The sequence below is a fragment of the Lygodium microphyllum genome, chromosome 28 (assembly GCF_053477565.2).
Source record: "Lygodium microphyllum isolate KBCC chromosome 28, Lygodium_microphyllum_v1.1.10, whole genome shotgun sequence".
NCBI classification, from domain to species: domain Eukaryota; kingdom Viridiplantae; phylum Streptophyta; class Polypodiopsida; order Schizaeales; family Lygodiaceae; genus Lygodium; species Lygodium microphyllum.
The window spans coordinates 122,992,046-123,013,162 of NC_141162.1; the positions used below are offsets into that span (position 1 = coordinate 122,992,046).

Sequence of the window (21,117 nt, forward strand, 5' to 3'; positions counted from 1 at the left end):
CTTTAGAAGCTCATGTGCCTAAGCTTTGAACAACATACTCTTACTATGTAGATAAAGTTATGCATTTATGTAGCTTGATGTGATTCACTCGGAAAAGCAAGTAGGTACCACCTCTCACTATCTACGAGAAACATTTTTGATAGCAGATAAAAAACCTTTAACTCGAAATTTTGGAGAGATTTTTAAATCAAAGTACGCGTATTTGCCATTTTTATAACTAAAAGTTTTGTAAATCTGAAAAAATGAAAACCTTCTTTTTTTAAATTTCAAAAGTAATTATAAAGAGTTGACAGTTCATTCGCCATTTTTCGTGAGCTTAGAATTGGGAGGAGTTCTCCAACATCCAACGCAATGGAAGAAGAATTCAATGCACCATTGCTTAAAGAAATGGTGGCAGGAAATGCTACCGCCATCACATCAAGAAATGGTGACAGGAAATACACACCTCGTCCTCGCGTCATACGAATGAATACCTTGGAAGTTGGCGGAACATAAGGGGCCCAGATCAGGGCCTCCTCGTGGTCGCACAGCATGATGCATGAGTAGTGGAGATGTACATCAACTGCTTGATGGCAATCTATGACTGTAGCCTGCAAATTAGCTTGACCGCCATTAAATTGTTACACACACACACACACACACACTCTCTCTCTCTCTCTCTCTCTCACATTAGCGTACGCACCTACTCTCTCATTAACTCTCTTCGCGTGTACAACTGGCTAAGAACAACATAGCCAGAAGCTTCATCATCTTTCACTCATAACAGGTAAGGGATAGGCAGAAGTTTAATCATTTTTTCACTCATAGGCTGCATCGCATTTCCTTCCTCTCGGTCTTCTACCACAGCTTCTTCTGAGCTCTTATCCTGCGGAGGTTCTGGAAGAAGGAGGAGCATGTATTATAAGCTGCACTTTTATCAAGATCAAATGGAAGGAGGAGGAGCATGAATAACAGGAGCTATGGCAACAGCCGGTGCTTTTTAAAGTCTTTGCACATGCATGCAGTTCTCACGTACAACAGGAAGGGACGATAGCCAGGAGCTTCTTCATTGTTCACTTATTACAGGAAGAGAGGATAGCCAGAAGCTTCATCATTGTTCACACACACACACACACACACACACACACACACACACACACACACACACACACACACACACACACACACACACACACACACACACACATATATATATATATATATAACAGGAAGAGAGGATAGCCAGAAGATTCAGGCTTTTCCACTTATCACAGGAAGAGGAAAGCCAGAAGGTTCATTGTTACCTCGACATGGACCAAGAGCCTTCTATTGGTGCATCTCCTGCTACTTCTTCCCAACCAGGTCAGGCCTTCCATGTAGACATGCATGACATGGGGGAGCAGAAACCACCGCCTGACAAAGAAGATGCCAAGAGGGGTGTGCCTTTCTATCAGCTATTCTCGTTTGCGGATGGGCTGGACTGGTTTCTTATGCTGGTTGGTGGTTTGGCAGCGGCCATCCATGGGTCCGCCATGCAGGTTGTCTTCATCTTCTTCGCACAGTTGGTCCATTCCCTGGGAAGGTATGCGACCTCATCTCCATCACAACGAGCTCACATGGTGCATGACGTCTCCAAGGTATGTCTTTCCATATTCTGGTTCATTTTCCGCACACTGTTTTCTGGCTTATCATCTCCTTGTCAGAAAGCTTTTTAATAGTTACGATGCGATTAAGGACTGTTTATCGACTGGGATAGCCGTTTAGCAAAAAATCAGCGTCGCTTCTCTGGCCTTGCACATTAGGTTTCTTGGAATTCAGTTTCAAAGGTCCCATATTAGACGCATGCAAGAGAGTTAGACATCCTATACATTGTGAACATCAGCTTGATTTTTTTGGCCTTGCACATAGTCTTTGTGGAATTGTGTTTTAAAGGTCCCATAGAATCTAGCAAGAGAGTGCTTGGAGCATCAGCACTCCTGATATGATTTGCTGAGAAGTAACTTGAGTGGCTCTGCTGTAGTCTTTTATGAAGTCATTTTTAAGGGTCCTCTGGCTATGATTTGCTGAGAAGGAATTTGCTTGGCTCATCTCAGTTCTCATATTCATCTCTACTCACTTCTTTTTATCTTTTGATTGTGCGAGAATGCTCTTTACTTCGCCTATTTAAGCATTGTGCGCCTGGTCAGCGGTTGGCTTGGTAAGTTCATGCTTTTCATCTCTGAAACTTAAAAGATTTCTAAACTGCTATCAACATGGCCCTTATAGGGGTGGTGCAAAAAAGGTTACATAACATGCAGCTGTGCTCACATTCATTTATTCTATTGGACTCTTATTGGCTTCGTTTAATTTAATTTCGCAGAGGTTTCTCTTTGGCTCTATACTGGAGATCGGCAAGCCTCAAAGATGAGAAGAGAGTATCTGAGGGCGTTAATCAGCCAAGATGTGGGCTTCTTTGACACTGACACAAGCACTGGTGAAGTGGTGGTTGGAATCTCAAATGACACTGCTCTCATACAAGAGGCTATTGGATCCAAGGTAAACTGTTTATGGGGACTATTTTGTTATAGCCTTATATGCAACCTTTGCATCTAAACAAATGGTGTATGCTCACAAATGTATGCATACACACAGCACGCATGCATGTGCTTATGCACATGCTTTTCATATTTTTCCTTTTTGTGTAATGCTATATAATCTTAAAGATGTGAAAACCCACATTATGGAAAGTGATAGTAGTCTAGAGGAGAAAGTAAGTTGATAAGTTTTGAAAAAGGAATATGTAACAGCTAAAAAGAAGAGGGTCAGTCAACTAGGCCATCCTCAAATACAAGCTGAGTGGTTTTGTGTGCACTAGTGCTCACAAAAACCGATACAAAAATTTCAACTGGAAAAAATTATGAAGCGGGGAATGAGATTTTACAAAAATATAACAGAAGTAGATCTATCTTTATCAGTTTTAAGGCTTTTGAAAATTTAGAGGTATCTTTGGAATTTTTGCAATTTGCTTGGTAGTGGCTATTTCTTTTTTTTTTTCATACATATTCTTATTTTTTCTCTATCTTGTGTTCAACAGTCTATTTCAGCATATGTATGCACTTCCATTGCTACATCCCCTTTTGATAGAAACAAACCACACTTCAACTTAAAAGTTCGCGTTTTGTCTACCTTCCCAAGAGATCGTGTTATAATAAAACTAAGTTGTGGCATTTAATTTTTTGAGTAGAATTCAAAATAATATCTCCAAGAGGCCTAAATATGTGTATTGTCACGAGAAATTCCCACCTCCTAATAAAATCTCTCTTTTTTTCGTCGTAAGAGGTAATTGTATCACTTACAAAAAATGTACAAGATTACATGGTGAGAACTTAGAAGAAGACTTGAGAAATGGAATCCATATACCAAGACATGAGATAGTCGTGTACAATAGTGAGTCATTGGTTGCACGGGTACTTGCATTGCTACATTGACTTCTCTCTCTCTTAACATGCCCTAAAATGCCACAAATAAAGCATAATAAAAATGCCTAAAATAATTGAGATGTGCCCGATCCAATTTGGCATTCACAGACTCATACATGAGTTGACATATCTTTTAACACCCTCTCTTAGATCCATGGGTGATCTAATACAATACGATATATAATAATAATGTCTCATCATAGTACATATAACAATGTCCATTAGAGTAGAATCATGTATACCCAAGCAGTGGGTACATAAGTGACCACCAAGGTGTGTTGGAGAGAACCTCATGTCGATGTCGATTGTACCAGCTCTTGAAAATAGAGAAGAATCAAAGTAGCTCTCAATGTTTGTCAGCACTGTCTTGCAATAGTATACAAGACCATCCTGTCAAAAATGCCTTTGAATATACGTGACCATGGATTCCTTGCCTTTGGTCAAACCGCCAAAGTGTCCCCTTGTATGAGCACCTAACTAGGAGCCAATTTTGCTCTCTGTAAAATACTAGCCCATCATGAACATGATTGTCAATCCCAACTCTAGGATTTGAACTTGTTAGACTTCAGTTGATGTGTCAAGGACATCCCTCTCTAGAACCTATGCACCTTTATACCTGTATAGATGAGATTCACCTACTTTGTCTCACCACCCTCTCACACCCCCTCTTTGACATTGACGAGTCGTGAGAGAGATGATTGCATCACTTGTAGTAGTGTACTAGAAAGTAGTAGAGGAAGGGGTAACCAAGCCCTTCCCTTGATTTGAAGACCAGAATCCCTTCAGTGCCTTGGCCTTTGTTTGGGTCGAAGGATCTGAATCAGAGTCTGAGGAGGATGACTCGACGGAGGAGTTCACATTCTGCTTCTAGTCGCTAACTCTTTACAGTTCTTCCACAAGTCTCTTTTTACCATAGTGATAATACTGGAGCCTTGGACTTCTTCTTCTTGTCACCCCTCTTTGACGTTACAAGAGCCTTATCAGAACTTGCATAATGAGACGGAAGCCTGCCCTGTAGACACAAGGATGGCTCATGTGCAAGCAACATGGAGGACATATGGGTAAAACTCACAGGTGTTGAGGATGTTTGGGCCCTCAAAGCATTGGCCACTTCATCAAAACTTTGGGAGAAGCTTATAGAGTACTGTCCCCACAAGGTGTGCCTTTCGAAGAGTAGACTACATGTGTCGAAGTTGGTCCTATATCCGTGTAACACAGAGCAAAAATGGCGGAATAGTGTCCTTTCATTTGTTGAAGCTTCGACCATACTTCAAGAGATGTCTTGCATAGGTAATCGCCGGTAGAACTTTAGAAATACATTGAAGAAGAGCAGAATAGGTATGGGCCTCATCCGTATCCCATGTAAGCATAGCTTTCTCATGATTGTCCTAATCAAAATCTTTTGGAACTGAAAACGGACATTGAGGACATGGCATAGCTCCAGAAGCAATGTACCATGGCCGCTTCTGCATGAACCAGGCTTTCATAACAGCACTCCAAGTAAGATAGTAGGGCCGTATAACTTATCATCATCAGTAAAAGTGCATGGAGGAGCCATCTGGAGTGGAGAGAGAGAGAAGATAGAGGATAGAAGGTGGACAAAGAGAGAAGATAGCCAAATCAACAGCAAGGATTGCACAAAATGAGAGTTTACACACAGCGGAAACCAAAATCTGATCAAAATAGAAGGGAAATTTCTAAAAGAGAGTGAAAACACAGCTAAAAAATGCCAGGAACAGCAAAAGTGACCTATAGACACAGTTGCCTAGCCAGCAAGTCAGGGTTAGGAAATCAAAATGCAGCAAAGTGAGTTAACCGGGCTGGAAGCTGTCGTAGGGTGAAAAGAGAGATTCCTAGGCACAAAATGCAGGCTACAGTTGACTGTAGACAGGCTGAAGAACAAATAGTAGCAGGTTGCCTAATCAGAAGGGGTAAAACAGACCTGAAATCAGCAGACAAACATCAAGCAGGAGCATAAATCTTGCTATCTGATACCATGTTATAAGTGGATGCAGCAATGGAAGCGTATATGTATGCTGAAATACATTGCTGAACACAAGACAGAGAGAACAGAACACTGCAAAAGAAGAGAACTCGGAAGAAGACTCAGGAAATGGAATTCATATACCAAGACTTGAGAAAGTCGTGTACAACGATGAGTCAATGGTTGTGCAGGCACCGGCACTTACTTCTCTCTCCAATTAGGATCTCCAGGTGATAGATATGATGCCTGAGGAGGAGCACAATGTATAGGCAATAAGTATGCCAAGAATAGTAGCTGGTTGGCCGACTGACATAAAATTCCCTAAAATGCCACAACTAAAGCAAAATAAAAATGCCTAAAATAACTGAGATGTGCAGAGTCCAATCTCGCATGCATAGACTCACACATGAGCCAACATATCTGCTAACAATTTCTAAATTATTGTAGTGGCCAGATAAATGTTCAGAAAGAAGTTGAGTAGAATGGTACAATGTAGCTCTAAATTGGGTAGGAGATTTGGCTATTTAGTCAAGATTTTATTCTTTTTGTTGTTTGAGACAATATTTTTACACACCTAGAAATCATAAGTTGGTGTGGTCAGGTTGGAGAAAATTGGGCAGCACACTGATCTTTTTGATTTTGAGGACCTTGTGCATTGCTAAGATGGAGTTAATGCATCTTATGATTTTTTCAAGTTTTCAACACATGTAATGTATCATAAGATGATAAGAAAAGATAGGTTGCTAACAAGGCAATAAGGTCTGGTCATGTAGAGATGATCATAGAAATTGGTGGGATAGATTGCTATGGATATGAAAGTTAAGCATCTTCTGTTAGGTCAAGGTTAAATATGTTTGGAGAGTTTTTATTGGAGGCTTGCCATATTGGTAAGATGGTTCGGTGAGCAAGAATAAACTCTTTGTTTGAAATTTGCTTGAAGAACATGGATGTTTTTTTGGTGGTTCCAAAATTGTAGATAAACTATTGGCATTGCCTTCAATAGTTCATCTCTTGCATTGAGTCGTTACTCATAAAAGCATAAAAATGTAAAAACTTTACCAAAATTTTTAAAAACTACACATAGGTGAGACTTGGTCCCTTGGCATATGGCAATCTCTGCTGTTTCTTTGTGGTGACTTTTGTACTCTTTTAGTTATCTGACCTTCTGTAAAAGAGAGTGGCCTAAAGCCATCTTGCATCTTGTAATCTTGTTATCTTATACTTATTTCGTAATGTTTCTAGTTTATGCAGAGTGGCCTCGATCTGCAACCTTTTGAGAGAGAGAGAGAGAGAGAGAGAGAGAGAGAGAGAGAGAGAGAGAGAGAGAGAAATGTTTCTGGTGACCAGACAGGGAGTATAATACACTACATTGCACAATTTATTTCTGGATTTATTATTGGATTCACTTTACTTTGGAGGCTCACGCTTGTAACTCTTGCTGTAATGCCACTATTGATTGTGTCTGGAGGTGTTTGTGCATACACCATTGTTGGACTCACCAGAAAGAGTCAAGAATCATATGTACAGGCAGCAGAAGTCGCCCAAGAAGTAAGTAGAACAATCATGAACTTCACTGCACTGATCATTTTTACTCTAGATTGTATGGATCTCAGTAATCTGTTAAAAACCATGCTGTTGTTGGAACACTCAAGACATTGAAAGGATGTTGCTAGTCTACAGTATTAATGGATGTTTTCAGGTGATTGCTCAAATTCGGACAGTGTATGCCTTTGGTGGTGAGGAGAAAGCATCCAAAGCATATTCCAAGGCTCTCCTACTGACCAAGCAACTTGGTAAAAGAAACGGACTGGTCAAAGGCTTGAGCATGGGTGTACTTTATGGTCTGGGGTTTTGCCAATTTGCATTTTTGCTGTGGTATTCTGGTACTCTAGTTCGGAATCATATAACCAACGGTGGCCAAGCCTTCTCCACTATCTTCAATGTTATTGCAAGCTCACTGTGAGTAATGTATAACTTTCCATACTGTGTATGCTTGCACTTATTCATGTTCATATCAATATCAAGACATTTTATTCTAAGAAGTGGTTCCACTGCTGCAAAGTAGAGTGTTATTTAATGGCATCCAAAATCTCAAATGAGGCTACAAATAACTGAGCATATCTTCAGTTGCAGCTGTAGCTTTGACTACATGGAAAGCTGAAGAGTAATGATCGTGATTGATTGACTGACATAACTGTTGAATAAATTGATAGAATAGGTTAACTGGTTCTACTGTGTGTTTCACTGTTAGGAATCATGCTGATTCTGCTGAATATGACATTTGCTGTGCAGTGCCCTTGGTCAAGCAGCACCAGATATAGTAGCCATTGGCAAGGCAAAAGCTTCAGGTTACACCATAATGAAGATGATAAAACACAAGCCTGTAATTGGCTTTAATAAGGAAGAGGGTATTACATTAGCTAGAGTGGAGGGCCATATTGAGCTTCGTGCTATACATTTTAGCTACCCTTCTAGGCCTGATGTCAGCATTTTTCAGGATTTTTCTCTTACAATTCCAGCTGGGAAGATTGTTGCAATTGTAGGTAGCAGTGGCTCAGGGAAGAGTACAGTCATCTCTCTTATTGAACGATTTTATGATCCAATATCAGGTGAGAGCAGTACATTTGTTAAACTTGTTGGGAGGTGATCTAATACTATGCTCCAATCTGGTTTACATTATTAGGTGTTGCAGGAGTTCTATTTGATGGTCTTGTCACCATATGTGCTGTTGTGGTGATTAGCCCTGCTGTTTACTGTTTTCTTGGCTTGGAACTTTTCTGGTATTCATGTGATGCTTTCCTCTCAACACAGTTTTGTGCTGAATAAATGTGTTCTTTCAAAATGCCAGGGGAAGTTCTTCTGGATGGACATGACATTAGGAGCTTGCAGTTGAAGTGGTTAAGGTCACAAATGGGTCTAGTTAACCAAGAGCCAGCCCTTTTTGCCACTAATATTCGTGAGAACATTTTATATGGATTGGATGGAAATGTTTCCATGGAGGAATTAGTCAAGGCTGCATCAGTTTCTCATGCTCATGACTTCATTGATGCTCTTCCAAAAGGCTATGATACAGAGGTAATCTTCCCTTTCTCTTTTGATTAAGTAAAACAAAACCAAAAAGCTATCAACATGATGAGCTGTTACGTACCCATCGTTCACTTGATGTTCACTTTTTAGAGCTCTTTAGATTAAGTGTGCTTGCTCTTCTACCAATTGGAATCTGTTATTTGTTAGCTTTTGATAATACCAAAAGCTATCAACATGACCGATTGTCGAGTATCCATTGTTTGCTCGATTTTACATTTCCAAAGGTTTTATAGATTGAGCAAGTGTGCTTCTTTTGTACTAATGGAATTTGTAAATGTTAACTTTGATCTTCAAAGAGAGAGAGAGAGAGAGAGAGAGAGAGAGAGAGAGAGAGAGAGAGAGAGATGGATAAACAGGTTCCTTAATTAATCCATTAGGCACAAGATTCATTTATGTAATTTAGGCACCAACACAAAGACAAGGTCAAACAAATCCTTATAAAATAATAGCAATAACATTATTTATTCACATATTCTTTAAGGCGCAACACTAATCTAGTGTTTTGTCCCTTACACTAGGATCCGTAGCCAAAGCACTTGGATACCTGTGTCCATCTTCCATGGATACAATCTATATAATTCTTCCTTTATTTGGCACAAGGTCTTCCAACGTTCGTAGACAGGCCATGGAGGTTTTCCATCTCCATTAGGCTTAGTGTGGGGTGTCCATGCGTGAGATACCATAGGAGCAAACCAACATTCCTCGATGGCCATCTTACCACTCGACTTTTGGCTAGTGTATTGAGCAGTGCTCTTTTGGGTGTCTTGCCTTTTCCGGCATTTCTTTTCCACGATGTGATCATGGAGATGATCCACTTGTTCCTCAAAATCTTGGTCCGATTATTCCTTGGAACAGGTGTAACTCTCCCCCTTAGGAGATTCTCAAAGTTCAAATAGAAGCAAGGCAATCAGTCTATCTTTAACTTGGGAAAACATTCTTTTCGAGAAACAGCAAAATGTAGCTTAATTCAAGGAATTAAATTTTTCCTAGAAATAAACACATAGCTCATCATCAATGCTTAAAATTTGTTGAAATATAAGCTCATATTTATGTTTGGTGCTAGATAGCTTCTTATAATCATCTTTTGTTTGAAGATAAACCTAGTACTTAGCTCGTGCCTTACTTTGAACTTTTAAGATTGTTATTTTTCTCCATAGTGTTGGGGATAAAGGCGCTTGTGTCTAGCATCCACATTTACTCACTATACATTGTACTTGCACGCTTGTACATTGTAGGTGGCGGGCGCCCACCACTGCCACTTTATTTTTTATTTTTTCAGTGATTATTGAATAAGGGAAAACTGGTCACACATTGTGACAGTTGGAGTTCCTACATATGGTGTCTTTGTCTGCTGCTTCCTTGCTCTATTTGCCATAGCTCTTGCTTTGGCTTGCGTGCTTCCACTTGGGCTCTACCTCGCAACTGATAACAGAGCTTGGACTTGAGGAGCTTCATCGGTCATTTGATTCAGCTCATGAAGGAGCTTTAGCTTAATGTTTCATGGCAGCCATTGACAATAAGGTGATTGGTCTCCACTGGGAAAGCTCCAACTGGTCTCCCCTGTTGGGGAGAAGACTGATAAGGCTTGCCGAAAGACTCCCTGGCATTTGTCCTGAAGTGAAAATCTCTTGGAAGGCCATCAGTAGGGGGTCCTTCACCACTTCCCAGAAGGTAGTGAAGAAGGCCTTAGAGAGGCCATTCTCTCCCAGGCATTCCTGCTTGTCCTGTGTATGGAAAGCCTCCTCTAGTTTTTTCTTAGTGAAGGGGGCTAGGAGGGAGCGTCCCATTTCCTCTGTGACGAGGGACGGGATGTAATCTTAGACCTATTGTCTACATCGCTGTTCTCTAGTTGAGGCTGTCTCTTGCTAGAAAAGGCGTCTGCAACAGTCGGTGGCAATCTCCATCACCTCGTCTGGGCTAGAACAAGTCCTCCCATACTGATCTCGAAGGCTGCGTATTTGCTCTCTTGAGGTGTGAGGCTGGTGCACCTGGAAAAACTCCCTACATATCGTGTCCTCCTTTCGTGCCTAGAAAGCTGCTGAGGTGCGGAAAGAGAACTTCGAGCTCCTGTCCTCTAAGCCAGCGATGGCTGCTCGCGCGTGCATCTCTTGCGCGTGGAGAGTGGGATCCCCTAGTGCCTCCTGTAATAATCTTTGTGTAGCTGCAAGGTCCCGCCGGAGTGCTCTCTTCTCCTCCCAGCTTTGCTACCTGGCTTGTATGGCTACCTCTTGGCAGATATTGCTCGACTCGGCTAGGACTTGTGCAACCTCCTCTGCGATCCGGTCCCTCCTGCCCCACTCCCTGGTCCAAATCTGCTCTATCTGTCTTGTCACCTCCTCCCTCCTATAGATCGATCAGGGATCCGACAGGATTGTGTGTCTAGGGCAGATGTTGGGGGATCAAGTGTCAGGAGAACCGGGCAATGATCGGGGCATGGTGCTCGCCAACTGCCCAATTTGGTCTCCACGAGAGCCACCCCACTCTCCCACATATAACCTGTCCAACTGCTCCAGCAGGACTCTACCTAGCCGCTTGTATCCCCAAGAGAATTCCAACGACCTCTCCCTCTTGTGGAAGGCAGGGTCTCTCCAAGCATTGCGTGCTCCTACTGCCAGTAGAAAGATCTTCCATGCTTCCTGCTTCTTCCCAGCCATGCTTTGGTAGTTTCTGCCTTTGCCTTGCTAGTCCTCTAAAGCCTCCAGGTTGTTGAAGTCTTCTCCAATGATCCAGGAGTCCACCTTTGGGAGTCCATCCGCGATCTCCACCTAGAACCTATTGCGTGTCCTAACCTCCGTAGGGGCATAGACATTGAGGACTTCAAGGCACGAGTCCCCAATATCCAATTTGATCCATAGAACCCTCCTTGCCACTATTGTCTTGTAGTCTCGTACACAGGCGGTGAGACTCGGGCCAATAGAATTGCATGTCTCCACTCTTGCCGTGAGTATCTATGGCGTGCTCCCAGTAAGTGTGCGAGCTGCCTGGGAGTACCTTCTCTACCTGCTGGGCCTGGGTGGAAGTGAGCTTGTGTTTCTATAGAAGTAAGATGTCGATCCGTTCGGCAAGGACAGGTTGTAGCTCCTTCCGAACGATCAAATTCCTTGAACCATGTGCCCCACTGTAGTGGAGACTATTCACATTCCAGGATGCAAGGTGTAAGCTCATGGGGAAACTTGTGACTGACCGAAGAGGCATCTGTTCAGTATGGAGGTTGTTGATGAGAGGAGGAGAAACTATGGGGCATACAAGTATGCTTTGCCGCAAGTTTGGACGGCAAACTCTAGTCCCCCATGGTGGCCCTCGGCCAGATCATAGGGGTGATAGATGCTCCAGGTGGTACTATCAATGCATCTATCAGCCATGCTGAGAGTCGTGACTCTGTATAATGGTAGAAACGGGCCGTCTGTGCTAGAGGCCACTCGATCACATCCCTCGGAGCTCTCCAATGTGGAGGGGCTCGAAAGATAATGCTCAAGTGTGGGACCTTGGCACCAGCCCACCAGTTGATGTCCATCATGCAACCAGGCCACTGTTGTGCAAACAGTGCTAGTTCTTCTCCTGTCCAGTGGGAGATGTGGTTCGCCACCTGACTCTTCAACTCCTCTATCTGTGTCATCACCCAATCTCCTGAGTGAGAGGACTGAAGGAAAAAAGCGTAGTTTGGTCCATCCGGTGTGCTAGTAGATGAACCTTGCCCCTCTTGGACTTATGAACCATGAAAATCCCCACCTCTAGAGGTAGTGGGAACTCTCCGCGCTCTGCAACTCTCAGGTAGGACCATGGGCCACTGCGGAAGAACTCCTGTGGCAACATCTGTGCTTGTCTCGGGAAAGTGTGACGAGCGGTAGGGGCAGATGAGCTGGTGGTTGTGTGGGGGGGGGGGGAACTATTGGTTGCGAGGAGGATCTAGGCGTGTGTGGCTCATCACCTCCTGTGGGAGGAGGGGGTGGGTCTGGGGGGATCACTTGAACCGGGTGCGGATCGGGGGATGCTTGCGGGCCTATCAATGGAGCCGCCTTGGCTCCGAAATGCATACAATCTGTTGCTTGATGCCTAAAGTCTTGGCAGTGCAGGCATTGGCCTGGTTGCCTAGTCACAATGACCTGTTGCCTAAAGTGACCTCCTGCCTCAATCTCAAGGCACTTTGGTATATTCTTTGTGTCTTTCACGGCCACTCGTACCTTTGGGACTCTTGCAACTGCCATTGCATCCGTGAAGGCAGGAAGAACTATGCCGATCCCGCAGTTGGGCCCTCTATGGGGAGTGTCCAATGACCTGACCAAAGATCGATGTTTCTTTCAACTCCAGCTCTGTGGCACGGATGGCTAAGAGCTGTTCCTTAGAAAGGATGATACGCAAGGTGTTTGACTGGGGGGCACTCGCAGAATGCGTCGGCGTCTGACCAGAGGTTTCCATTGTCTTTCCTCGTTGAGAATCTACCTATCACGTTGCTGTGCTACCAGAGGGGGGAGTTGCTGCAGAGAGGGAGGAAGCAACCGCAGGGGGAGGGGGGGGGGGAGTCGATGGCGAGGAGGGGGGGGATAGTTGCTGTTTTCCAAGTCAGGTGGTGTGTCTGCTTGGCCGCGGGCCTCAAGGCGGAGGAGGCGGAGGCGGAGGCGGTGCGAAAGGTTGTATGTGGGCAGAGTCACTCTGTGAACAGGGTGCAGGCGGGGGGGGGGGGGGTTGACGCAGGAGGCGGCACAATGGAGGCAGGCGGCAGGGGCCACCGGGCGAGGGGGGGGACTAGTGAAATGATGAGGAGGGCTCATGGGAGCAATGTGGTGGTAAGGATGGGTGGTGGAGCTTGACATTGAGATGGGGGGAGCAACACGATGGCATGCTGTAGGCGAGAGGAACGGGGGGCGCGATGCCACTCAGCGGAGGGGGGATTGATGGGGTTGCGATGATGGGGGCGAGGGCAGCGGTGTGTTGGTAGGAGTGTGTGAGTGGCGATACTATTGAATCTACTCATATATTTTGTTTGTATATGGATCTATCGACTATGTATTGGCTGTGACCCATTTACGCACATATCTTTGAAAGGAATGAAAATACTTACTCATTTGCAATATCTTTCATCTCTTGATTACTCGTATTTTGATTCATGTGATCATTGTCTTTATGGCAGACAGACACATAACACTTATAAAAAGGCTTTACGTGCATGGGTGAGCCTCTAGCTCTTGTGAATTTTGATGTATGTAGTCCCATGTCCCATGCCCTATCAATCATTGGGTAGCGCGAAGTACTTTGTGATATTTATTGATGATTATTCGTGTAAGATTTGGGCTTATTTTGTAGAGGAGAAATTGGATGTTTTGGCTATATTTTAGTGCTTTGTTGCTCTTGTTGAGAACCGGTTTGGGTATAGGTTGAAATGCCTAAGGTTTGACAATGGGGGTGAATATGTCTCTAAGGCATTTGAGTAATTTTAAGATGAATGAGGTATTAAGCGTCAATTGATTGTCCCATATATTCCACCCCATAATGATATTGCTGAGCGTATGAACATGATTATTCAAGGAAGAGTTCGTAATATGCTTAGTTAGGGAGACTTACCATAGTACTTTTGGACCGAGGCAGTTACTATTGCCGTGTATCTCATTAATAGATCTCCATACATTGCTTTTGGTTGCCAAGTTGCAGAGAAGATATGGTTTAGAAGACCTCTGTCATATCTCATTTGAGGGTCTTTGGATGTGAGACTTTCTACCATGTTTCCAAGGACAAGCGCAACAAGTTGGATCCAAAGTCCGTCCAATGTATCTTGTTTGAATACGGTGATATAGGTGAGATGGGCTATTGCCTTTGGGATTCGCAAGCTTGAAAGGTTATTTGTAGCCATGATATTGTGTTTCATGAAGAGGATGCATATGTAGCCTGAGTGGGTAGTTGAGGTACGCAGGGTGGTCTTTCAGGAGGAGCCTCTTATTATTGTACAATCAATCCTAGTGAGATAGCTTGCTACAATTGTTGATTATATAATGGTCCATGATGCGCTCGTTATGCAAGATCATGCTGCTAGATAGAGAGGACATGCCATACATGCTCCATAGCTAGTTTTGAGATGCTCTGCTAGAGCTTCACGTCCTCTTGATCGCTATGAGCCATCTATGGATTATGTTATTGTGACAGACTTTGCTAAGCCACTTATCTATGAGGAGGCTATACGCACAGGCGATTCTTATTTTTGGGGGAGGGCTATGTAGTTTGAGTTTGATTCGTTATATAAAAACTATACAGGGAACTTAGTTTCCTTACCTGATGGGAAAGATGTATTGCCATGCAAATGGGTGTACAAGCTGAAGAGTATCCTTGGTCATCCTAAGCTAGCATATAAGGCAACAGTGGTTGCAAATGGTTTTAAGTAGGAGCATGGTGTTGATTTGGATGAAGTCTTTTCTCTTGTAATCAATATGACTTGTCCCACGCTTAGTCTTGGCCTTGGTTGCTCAATTGGATTTGGATTTTTGTCAAATTGATGAGAAGACAGCTTTCTTACATGGGCTTTGCAGAGAATGGGAAGGAGAACCTAGTGTGCAAATTGAAGAAGAGTCTTTATGGGCTTAAGCAAACAAATAGGCAGTGGTACCATAAGTTTGATGCCTTTATACATTCACAAAGGTATTCCCATAGTGATATGAATTTGTGTTTATATTCAAAGAAGACCCATGATGGTAGTCTTATTAACTTGGTGCTTTATATAGATGATATGCTTATAGTTGGAAGTGGTTATGTTGAGTTGGATGCTTTAAAGACTTAGCTCAAGAAGAGCTTTGAGATGAAGGACATAGGAAAAGCTTCACATATACTTGGTATGTGCATTACATGCAATCGCTCCAAGGGACTTCTCTATTTGTCCCAAAAGGAGTACATACACAGAGTACTTGAACTCTTTCCTATGTAGGATGGTAAGCCTATTTGTTGTCCTTTACCTTCTTATGTGAAGGTAGGTTAGTTTGATTGTCTGTAGTGAGATGATGAGAGGGTCGAGATGGTTAAGGTACTCTATGCATTCGCAGTGGGTAGTTTGATGTATGTCATGATAGCCCACTTGTCCTAACATAGCATTTGCAGTGGGAGTTGTGGCACATTATATAGCTATACTTGGTAGGCGACATTGGGACGCTGTGAGGGGTATCATGAGATACCTTAAAGGTAGTGTAGGTATGTGCATTTGCTATGGTAGCTAGGATACAAGAGTTATAGGTTACACTGTCTCAGTTTATGTAGGATATGCAGATAGATAGTAGAAAGTCCACCTCGGGATATGTCTTTACCTATGTTGGAGGTGCTATCTCTTGGATGTCCAAGATATAAAAATGCATAGTCTTGTCTACTACCAAGGCTGAGTACATTGCAGTCATTGTGGCTTGCAAGGAGGACCTATGGTTAGGCCTTTTGGTTGCAGATCTTGGTATGATGATGACTCCTACATTGCATTTGGATTCGATGATTGCCATTCAGTTGGCCCATAATCCGGTCTTCCATGTGAAGACAAAGCACATTGAGGTGTGCTAGCACTTCATTAGGGAGTTGGTAGAAGACAAGTCTATTGAGCTTATCAAGATTCCTACAAATTCGAATCTTGTAGATTTGCTCACTAAAAGTCTCCTAGTGGAATGATATGCCTTCCTTAGGAGGTTGATGGACAAAGGATGAGATGACGTTTTTCCTAATCCTATTGTATTCTTATGTGCATGTACTTTTTCCCCCCCCTCCCCTTTTACTCCTCACTAAGATATATTCGCCTTTAAGTGGAAGGTGGTCAGGGTTAAAGGGGCAGGTGCATAGCCGCCCACATTTACTCATTGTACACTATACTCATACACCTGTACATTGCCGATAGCGGGCACCTAGCAATCACTTTATTCTTTATTCTTTCAGTGACTATTGAATAAGGAAAGGCCGGTCACATATTGTGCTGTTGGAGTTTCCACATATGGTCTTTCTCTCTCTTGCTCTCTTGCTCTCTTGCTCCATCCACCATAGCATTTTCTTTGCTCTTGCTTTCGTTTATGTGTTTCCACTTAGGCTCTACCTTTCACAATACATAAGTTTATGTAAAGCTCCTTTCAAGACGATTGGCCTCAATAATACTGAGATGACTAACCTTGTAGGGTCTTTTTAAGAGAATAAATTTATTACAACTTATGAGCACACATAGTAACGTGCATGCAGGTTGATTTTACACCTTGACTTTTGATGAGCAATCACCCTATCACTTCTATGCAATAATATTTAAATTAGGGCTTGATGAGGTAAAAGCTAGTATTCTTGTCTCATTTTAATAATACTTAACCCATTGTGGCCAACCAAAAAGAAGTAAAGATCAAGAGTAGGAACGAGGACTAGCGGAGCAGTTAGTGTAGTGGAGAGTCAAAGAATATGTCGTCGCTCCATCCCTAAGCACAATGCTAACAAAGGGAAGGGTAAGAAGAGTCAATAGCTCTTTTAATAAGGTTGTTACATAGTCGTTAAGTCTTAAGCCTTATCTTATCTCCCTCTTTCGATGCATATGAGGCTTTTGAGGTGCATGGCGATGAAGACTCTGATGGTGATGGCGACGTGTAATTGGATTAGATGATGCGGTGATGGCGATCACCATGATGACTACAGGTCGATGGAAATGAGATTATAAATATATAAGATAATTGCTAAGGTTAATTAACCTTTCAAAATCCCCCCTCTTACAAGCCCCCCTTCCACTTATTAAAAAAAAAAAAAACTGGGGATGTTACACTTCTTCCATATTGCCTCGTGGGTTTCATGCAAGTCATAAAAACTATGCATCCCCAACGCTTCATCAGTGTCATTGCTTGTTTTAGGTTAACACAAGCATAACATTTCCACTGCTGGAGCATGTATACGTGTTTTAAGTTACGCATGGTACAATGTTATCATATACTAACAATTAGATGGCATGTGTAAATGTTTCTTATTGTTGGGTGAGCTGTGCATCTCTGTTTATTCCTAAATTATTGCAACTCAGCATTCATCAAGCTTCCACAAGTTTTCCAAAACGTGATACTGTATAACCTTTAAACCTGTTGCATACTGTGTGTCTATCTGATAGGTTGGAGAGAGAGGGGTTCAACTATCTGGAGGCCAGAAACAGCGGATAGCCATTGCAAGGGCTATGTTGAAGAACCCATCAATCCTTCTCATGGATGAAGCCACAAGTGCCCTGGATGCTGAATCCGAGAACATTGTCCAAGAGGCACTTGACCGGATCATGGTTGGAAGGACCACCGTTGTGGTGGCTCATCGTTTATCTACAATTCAGAATGCTGATGTGATTGCTGTCGTTCAGAATGGAAGGGTCTTGGAGGTTGGCACCCATAGAGAGCTGATGGCCAATCCTGGAGCATATGCTTCGTTAATAAGGTTGCAGAAAGCTGGTCATACAAGGCAAGCCCAAGAAGGGGGTGCTGGACCCAGGTTTGAAAAGTAGAAGTTTAGAAATACTAGACGTACTTTTATGCCCTCTTTGTCTAAAAGCATCAGTGAGAATGGGTGAACTATGATTTTGGCAGGCTTTCTCGTGGCTCCTCTCTCACTCTCTCACAAAGGACTTTCAGTTTTCGCTCAACTGGTGACCCAGTCACCACTGGGCTGAGCATGAGGTTGAAAGGAGAGCATGATGTTCCTGCTGGGACACGGCCTTCAGTAAGCAGGGTATTACGCATGGCTTCTAACGATTGGCCTTATGGCCTCCTTGGTGCCATTGGAGCCCTTGTTGCTGGAGCTCAAACTCCTTTGTTTGGTCTAATAGTTAGTCAATCTCTCGAGTATTATTACTCACCAAGTCCTGCTTACATGAAGAGGGGACTTAATAAAGTTTCAGCTCTATTGGGTGGAGCTAGTGTGCTTGCTCTGCTGTCTTATGTGTCGGCGTTTTACTATTCTGGAGTTGTAGGGGAAGGCATAACTGCTCAAATCCGAGCAATGATGTTCTCTGGTATGGTCTTTTCCTTCTCTCCAGAATGCAACTGTTCTGTTTTGATCATGTGGAAAAGTGGCTCAGAGAGCCTTCAACAAACAAGGGCACAGTAGTAATAGTTTGTAAGTTTCACAGAAGTCACAGAAACCTCATCTTGACTCCAAAGCATGGCCCTACTGGTGTTCATCAAAATTCACATTCATGTTAGTTGTTTTGATTTGTGTGCAGTAGAAGTATGTGTCCTCTAACATTCCTGTATGCTACTATGCTGGCAGCAATACTTCGAAATGAGATTGGATGGTTCGACCAAAATAACAGTGCCCTTCTCACTTCTCGTCTATCTGCTGATGCCCCTTTGGTACGAGCTGTAATTGTTGACCGTTTTATAGCCCTTCTTCAGAATGTAGGATTGGTTATCACTGCGTTCACTATTGCGTTCATCCTTCAATGGAAAGTGGCTGGTGTAATGCTTGCTACGTTTCCTGCTCTTATAGCTTCATATGCAGGGCAGGTATGAGTTACTAGCAATATAAAGTTGTCAGTACTAATGAACATCAGACCAATCACAGTGTGTATCATCTGACTTGCAGAAACAATTTATGAAAGGTTTTTATGGTGACATTGGGAAGGCATATGCAAGGGCCAACATGGTGGCAGGTGAAGCTGTGAGCAACATCCGCACAGTGGCTGCTTTCTGTGCAGAAGAAAAAGTGATGGAACTGTTCTCCAAGGAGCTTGTCAATACTGAGAAGCATTCTTTTATTCGTGCTCAGATAGGGGGTCTAGGCTTTGGTCTCTCTCAGTTTTTTGTTTTCTCTTCCTATGCTCTTACCCTCTGGTATGCATCTGTATTGATGGAGCATGGAAATGCAAGTTTTGGGAATGTGATGAAGTGTTTTATGGTGCTTATGATCACGGCATATGGTGTTGCTCAAGCATTTTCTTTGGCCCCTGATATGTTGAGGAGCATGCAAACATTAGAGGTTGTGTTTCACATCTTGGACAGAAGGACACAGATTGATGCAGATGATCCTAAGGGTGAAGAAGTGGCTCATGTTAAAGGGGCTATACAGTTGAGTTCTATTACTTTCAGCTACCCGGCAAGACCTGATGCACAGATCTTCAGGGACTTTGATCTCAAGATCAGAAGAGGGCATAGCCTTGCACTTGTAGGGGCTAGTGGTTCAGGAAAGAGTTCCATAATTGCTCTAATAGCAAGGTTTTATGACCCACAAGGTGGAAAGGTGATGATAGATGGCAAAGACATAAGGCTTCTGAAGCTCAAACAACTGAGGCAGTATATGGGTCTTGTGCAGCAGGAACCAGCATTGTTTAGCACTAACATTTATGAGAACATCTGCTATGGGAAAGACGGTGCGACAGAAGCAGAGGTGGAGGCGGCTGCTAAGGCGGCGAATGCACACAGCTTTATCAGTGCACTGCCAGATGGCTACAGGACAGAAGTAGGGGAAAGAGGAGTGCAACTGTCAGGTGGGCAGAAGCAGAGGGTGGCCATAGCACGGGCAGTGTTGCGCAACCCAGCCATTCTGCTGCTAGATGAGGCCACTAGTGCCTTGGATGCGGAGTCAGAGAAGCTGGTGCAGGATGCATTGGACAAGCTGATGCAGAGGAGGACGACCGTTGTGGTTGCCCATCGTCTTACCACCATTCAAAATGCCCATTGTATTGCTGTACTTCAAAGCGGCTCCATTGCAGAACAGGGATCTCACAATGAGCTACTTGAAAAGCAGGGTGCATATTTCCAGCTTCTCAACTTGTCTGAGGAAGGTGGTGTGCTGACTTGATGGGTACTAGTGTGCTTTGTTACAACCTGGCCCAGCTACGTTACTGAAAGATAAGTATCCTTGCCCCATGTGCAAGTTTTGCACTGAATCACTGCTAGAAATCAGAGAACAACCTCATCAACCTTCCCCACTAATGAGAAAACCCATGTGAGGGATTAAACCAGTGAGGTAGGTTGAACCAAAGGTGTAATATACATGTACATGTACTATGGTCTCTCTTCCCTGCAATTACTCGGTTACTTTATTTGTAAACTAATTCATGAGTTTGAAGAATAGGTCGGACTAATCCTACGCCAGTTAACACCTTTCTTAATTTATACTTATTTCTCTTTTGTTTGTCTTTCCTTTGTAAAACAAGAGTAAGACTTTGATTTCAATCTAGCAAATGAATAAAATCATTTTTATTTTTCATTTTTATGCTCATGATGTTATTGTTGTTGAGAGTGATTAGTTACATTTGGGATTATGGCCTTGTGAACAATAGTTGGTTGTCCCAAAAAGGATTCTAAAAATTAAGGCTTTAAATGGCTTCTTGACAAAGAAAGTCAATAGAGGATGTACCTACTGGTAGTGTAGACATTGATGTTCCGCATGCAAGGTCTTACACATGCACACTTTTGATGAGGAATGTGTGTGGACCTCAATGTGAGGTTAGAAGAGGAGGAAGATAATAATGGCGCGATGGAAGAAAATGTCAATGTGATGTAAAATATACAAGAAATTAGAGAACAGAATGAGACATGTGGATGCAGTTTTGAACTATGAAGGACCCCATTGCAAAAAAATCAAAGGGCCAAAGTACATATCAAGAACATTGGGAAGCATACTTTATGTGGAGTTATGTCGTACATGATGCATATG

The 21,117-nt window shown here is 43.0% G+C and overlaps 1 protein-coding gene across 2 annotated transcripts; it reads left to right on the forward strand.

Annotated features, from left to right (window-relative positions):
- Positions 1 to 622: 622 nt before the first annotated feature.
- LOC148011939 (ABC transporter B family member 2-like) lies at positions 623 to 20,596 on the forward strand. 2 transcript variants are annotated; one of them, XM_087669893.1, is made up of 12 exons: positions 623 to 766; positions 1,254 to 1,616; positions 2,122 to 2,176; positions 2,339 to 2,514; positions 6,769 to 6,969; positions 7,121 to 7,380; positions 7,714 to 8,030; positions 8,270 to 8,496; positions 17,585 to 17,949; positions 18,045 to 18,469; positions 18,727 to 18,962; positions 19,042 to 20,596. In XM_087669893.1, the coding sequence occupies exons 2-12, from the start codon at positions 1,290 to 1,292 to the stop codon at positions 20,254 to 20,256; spliced, it is 3,804 nt and encodes a 1,267-aa protein (XP_087526019.1). In that variant the 5' UTR covers positions 623 to 766; positions 1,254 to 1,289; the 3' UTR covers positions 20,257 to 20,596. The 2 variants fall into 2 exon arrangements, with proteins under 2 accessions (XP_087526019.1, XP_087526021.1); XM_087669895.1 differs by lacking the exons at positions 623 to 766; positions 1,254 to 1,616; positions 2,122 to 2,176 and having other exon boundaries at positions 2,377 to 2,514; positions 6,773 to 6,969.
- The last annotated feature ends 521 nt before the right edge of the window (positions 20,597 to 21,117 follow it).